Source organism: Lathyrus oleraceus, chromosome 5 (genome assembly GCF_024323335.1).
Source record: "Lathyrus oleraceus cultivar Zhongwan6 chromosome 5, CAAS_Psat_ZW6_1.0, whole genome shotgun sequence".
In the NCBI taxonomy this organism is placed as follows: domain Eukaryota; kingdom Viridiplantae; phylum Streptophyta; class Magnoliopsida; order Fabales; family Fabaceae; genus Lathyrus; species Lathyrus oleraceus.
In genome coordinates, this window is record NC_066583.1 from 619780812 (window position 1) to 619786478 (window position 5667).

At 31.0% G+C, this 5667-nt stretch overlaps 1 protein-coding gene across 1 annotated transcript; it reads left to right on the plus strand.

Moving 5' to 3' along the window:
• The first annotated feature begins 4016 nt into the window (after positions 1-4016).
• LOC127087152 (histone H2A.2-like) lies at positions 4017-4842 on the plus strand. The gene is made up of 2 exons (XM_051028015.1): positions 4017-4351; positions 4447-4842. The coding sequence occupies exons 1-2, from the start codon at positions 4142-4144 to the stop codon at positions 4684-4686; spliced, it is 450 nt and encodes a 149-aa protein (XP_050883972.1). The 5' UTR covers positions 4017-4141; the 3' UTR covers positions 4687-4842.
• Positions 4843-5667: the final 825 nt, after the last annotated feature.

Genomic DNA, 5667 nt, shown 5'->3' on the forward strand with positions numbered 1-5667 from the left:
TAATTATGAATATGATCACAAATACATAATCATGTCATGATTAACAATGGATAAACATGCATGATTAGACAAATAAGCAATCAAATGAATAAGGTGAATTTAATTAATTAAGATTTAATCAAACTAATTAATTAGGATAACTAAAAATAGTATCATGATTAATCGGTTAATTCAACCATTAACAATTTTAATCAAACATAGCTATCAAATTCAATTAATTGGAATAAAACTAATTAATCAAATAAAAAGCGAGGGTGCTTCACATAGAGTCCAATTTAAACGTTATGAATTGAATCACACGAAAAGGTAAAGCAACGCAAAGCTAATCATAATGTGCTCAAAGTCGGTTTATGTGTAACGGCAACGAGAGTAGAATGTCATATGCAAGAAATGTAACGCGGCGAAATATCATATTAATATATCAAAAACAAAATTTCGGCGACATAACGTCAATTAAATGTCGAATATGCGGATCTAAATCCGATTTACACAATGCAAACAATATGAAATAAACAACAACAACCCAAAAATTATTTATAGTATTCATTGAGTTATTACAATGAATCTAGAAAAAATACAAATAATTGCAACCAGATCAAAAATGAAATTGCATACCAAATCAACACGAAACTACAACCAATTCGTACCGAAACAGAATATTACATCATCTGAATGAAAATAACTTTGAGGGGCAGCAGCAATGTTACATTAATATATCAAAAGAAAAATCATCGACATGACGACATATTATTGATGTCAAAACCACATATTCAATCCGATTTACACAGTGTAAAAATAAACCGAAACTAGCAGCAACACCGACATTAGATTTACAAATATTATACCATCACAAATTGTTACATCAACCCAAAAAATAATCAACCAAGTAAAAAACAAAAAAACAAAAATTGAAATTAAACTTGAACAACTCTTAACAAAAACAAAGCATCATAATTAAGGAATACACTACACATTTAGATTCAAAACAACATGTATACGTTTAAATTCGAAATATCAACCGTGATGAACCCGGATTGTTACTGTTACTATGGATGTTGTTGCCAGAATCATGAATAAAAGAAGATGAGCTTGTTGTGGATGCTCACCTTGTTATTCTTTCAAGGCATTCTAGATATTCACCACATTTATCAGCTTGATGTGAAGTGGATGAATGTATCTCCCTGCAAGACTCACACAACGGATAAAGTGTATGCAACATTAAGCATCAATATAACATTCTATTTTACTCCATATTGCACGACTTTGTTTCAAGATAGTGTATACAACACATTGTAAATGAGCTAGAAATGATAGAATTTGTTTGTTGTGACGAAACAACATGTGGTTGTTTCATTAAAACAACCCATGAGTTACCTTGTGTGTCTGAACTTATAGAGTATCAAATACAATGAAAGCCTATTTCGTTAGACTCGATACATGTATTTTAGAAGGAAAAAAATTATTGAAGAACATGAGGTCACTGTAGAAGAATGTCAATAACTGAAGAAGTATTTCGGTACACTAGATATTGTATGCCAGATGGCGGTGAAGAAGAAAGTGCAAAAGCTAACACATCCATCACAACTTTCATGTGTCGACTACCTGTGAAGTACAAGACAAGGAAGAGAAATAAGAAGAGTAAAAAGGGCGAAGGGAATGATGTGAGTCGTGATCCTTTATAATGGGAGTATGCTGAGGGCTCGTAGGGAAGTCAGAGTAGGAAGAGATCATGTAGAAAACCAATTGAAAGTCAACCACGTAACATGTCTTCAAAACTAAAATATTTGTCTCAGTTTCCTGTTTTCTTGCATCAGTACATAGATTGCATTGTTGATGTGGGAAACAATGGAAAAATTGTGGTTTTTGGGCTATTGCAGCTTTACTTGGATGAAGCGAAAAGTTTTGGCATTTGATTAAGACGCAGTTAGATACTGAAGTTTATCAACACTATAATTATATTCCAATTTATTGTATGACACAATTCCAGAAGTTATGAGTGTATTACAGGTTGATGGCTTTGGTGTGCAGGATCGTGAGAAATGAATGACGATTCCTGATATGGGTTACCCTGTTGCTTATAGATACAATGTTATATTGGTTTCGTTATCCATGAATCTTAACACCACATTCTTCCCATTAGTGATAACTTCATGCATAGCTTCGAGTAGACACAAAATGATTGTAGTTGATTTTGTTAACAACAATCATTGGGTGCAAGTGAAGTTGAAACCCAATTGTCTTTTGCCTCTCGTGATACCGATAGAGATAGAACTGTAGTAACGTTACAAGAGAATGAGAATCAACATATGTGGGACATATTAGGCACTGGAAATAAGTAGTTAGAAAGTCGACATAGTTTGTTTTGTAATGATATTATAACAATTTTGCATTATATGTATATGTTTTATCCGCTTAACTTTGTTAAAAAAGTTTTAAAAAATGTAAAAAAATTCAGTACTGCCTACTAGACTTTTCAAATTTTCAGAAATTTTGGTACATACCAGATTTTTCAAAAAATTCGGTGTATTTAATTTGTTTTCGGATTTTTTCAAATATATGGTAACATCTTTTCAGATTTTTCAAAAATTCGGTAATTTTTCATAGTTATTTTTCCAGAAAACCTTAAATTTTTACTAGCAATTTTGCAAATGTTAGACATTTCTACTTTCTTTTGCAATCCCATAATTTTGCAATAAATCTTATAATTCTACATGCAAATGAGAAATTTTAAAAATATTCGATAACTGCATGAAAGATCTGAAATTTAACAATTTTTTTAAAAAAATTAATAATTTATAGAAGGGGAAAATCGTATTCCCAACCCTTTTAAAAGGGTGCTAGGTACAACCTGAGAGTGACATAAAAATTCCTCTATCTCGCCGCAGATCTTAAACCAACTAATTCTATGCAATATTTACTTCACATACTTATCAATTTTAAAAATTAAATTTTTTAATAGATAAATCAGTAATTTATATTTTTTTTGCCACATTCTTCCAAACTCCAAAATATTTCAAAATTAGGATAAATGTTTTAATTAAAAAAGACAATATAGTAGTAAAATTTAGAATTAATCTATCATGTAATTTTTGTTTGCTCTGGTACTTTATTGATCAAAATTTAATTTTTAAAGTGTAAATGAGAGATGTGGCGATTTCAAAACCATCTCTAATATAATTAATTATCTATGTACATTATCAAATGAATTAATTTAGTCATATCTTATTGTTTATTAAAATATAATGCAAATATTAAATGCAGCAATTTATCTTACACATCAGTATTAATTTATAACATAAGTATAATTTTGTGTAATTACAAATTAGTAATAATAGTAATGAAATATTTAGTTAGTTAAAAGGCTTGATTGTTGATATGTTAAATGATTGAAATATTGGCGATGATAAGTTAATACGCGCTGGAGCAATTAATTACTTTTTTCAATTGTTGTTAAAGGAAAAAGGAATATCATTACATAATTAGGGCCTATTTGAATTTAAAATGCAAAAGTGTTTTTAAAAATTCTTTTCTATTTTCAGTTTTTAAAAGTAAAAAAAGTGAAACAGTTTAATTGTGTTTTGCTTTTCACTTTTTAATTTTTAGTATTATAAAACTTCAAGAAAAAACATAAAAAATTTATAATTTTCATTAATAATATTAATGTGATTTTAAAAGATTAGATTATCAAATAAGTTTTTTCATTTTCATATTTTTAAAACAGTTTTTAAAAATTACTTTATCAAACAAATTTTTTGTTAATTTTTTTTTTAAAAATAGTTTTTTAAAATAGATTTGAAAAACAAATTTTAAAAATTAAAATTGGAAAGTGTTTCAAAGAGGCCCTTAGTATCTTCCACAGGCCCTTAGTATCTTCCACAATTCAATACCGTCTAAGTTCACAGCGTCTAGTTGGCCCCCATTGGTTGGTTTACGAGACACGGATCGCCAGGTAAGTTACAGTGAGCCATAGATAAATCGTAATCGAACGGTGGATTTGTTTTCAAAACAAGATCCTTACAATGACCGTGAAAGTATAATACCTTGCCAATACGGCATTCATTTTCATCTCATCATCTCCATTTCTCACAAATTCTTACAATACAGCGAATTCATAGCTCGAATCTAGTTTTCCAATTTCGAAATGGACGCAAACACAAAGGTGAAGAAGGGAGCAGGTGGAAGGAAAGGAGGAGGACCAAGGAAGAAATCCGTGACTAAATCCGTCAGAGCTGGACTTCAATTCCCAGTTGGAAGAATCGGTCGGTTTTTGAAGAAAGGTAGATATGCTCAGCGTGTTGGTACCGGTGCTCCTATTTACCTAGCTGCCGTTCTCGAATATCTTGCTGCTGAGGTAAGTTGATTAATTTCAGTTTTGTAACAGAATGTATTGATAAATTTGAATTTCTAAACCTAATTTTGATAAATTGAAATTTGTTTTATGTGAAGGTTCTTGAGTTGGCTGGAAATGCAGCACGTGACAACAAGAAGAACAGGATTAGTCCAAGGCATTTGTTGTTGGCTGTGAGGAATGATGTAGAACTTGGAAAATTGTTGGCTGGTGTTACCATTGCTCATGGTGGTGTTCTCCCTAACATCAACCCAGTGCTATTGCCCAAGAGAAATGAAAACGCTGCTAGCACTCCCAAGTCTCCATCAAAGGCCAAGAAATCTCCAAAGAAAGCTTAGATTTAGTTTCTAGATCTGGTTTGCGACTTGTTGTCGTGTGTATATCTTTGGTTAGGTTCTTCTTTTGTTGCAGAAAAATCACTGCAATGTAATTGGGGTCTTAATTTCACCTCTAGCACAGCAATCTATCTAAAAATAGAAGATATTTTCATTCTATCTTTGGGTCATCCTGAACTATCAACAGCGGCTAAATTGTGCCATTAAGTAGGCTCAGCTTGTTTGAAAAAGACTTTCAATCTCAAATTTACAACTGCACAAATTCTGAAAGAAAAAGTTAGCATAAATATTAAAATGAATGATTGAAATTGAACATAATTCGAATGAATATGAGCAATAAAAACTTATCCACGTTTATATGTATGTCAACTTCTCTTCAAATTTATAGTTTTCATCTTCTATTCTGCACCATTAACGTTTATATTTACTTTCTCTCTCTCTTTGGACTCTCTATTTCTTCACATATTTCCTTTTCTTCTTTCTACTCCACTTTCTTGATAATTTAGTCTCAATAAATGTTATTCTTACACCAGAAATGATATGCTCATACTTAATTATACACCTACACACTTTATTAGGGATAGAATTGTTCCCTTTATTCTAGTTGATGTTTCTTTTGCTCTTGAATTATTTATTGTTGGTAAGTCTCTAGTGATCAACAATGTCAAACATTAGATCTATTTAAAGGGATTGAGGTAACCATTAATAATATCCGCAAACAACTCCATTGCCATAAGAAAAAAAATAGTTAATTTTGTTAGACTTTACACATTACTTGCATTTGCGGAGTTTTACTTTTCCAAAACAGGGAATAAAGTATTTACATGATTTCTTAAGCAATTGGATGATTTGAATTCCCTTGATGCCCATAGTTGGGGAATTGCTGTCTATAACTTTGTGGTTTCTAGTTTATGCGAGTCTTCAGTTGCGTTGAAGGAGGGAAAAAATAAGGCACAAAGACATGTGAACGGGTGTGCTGTCATA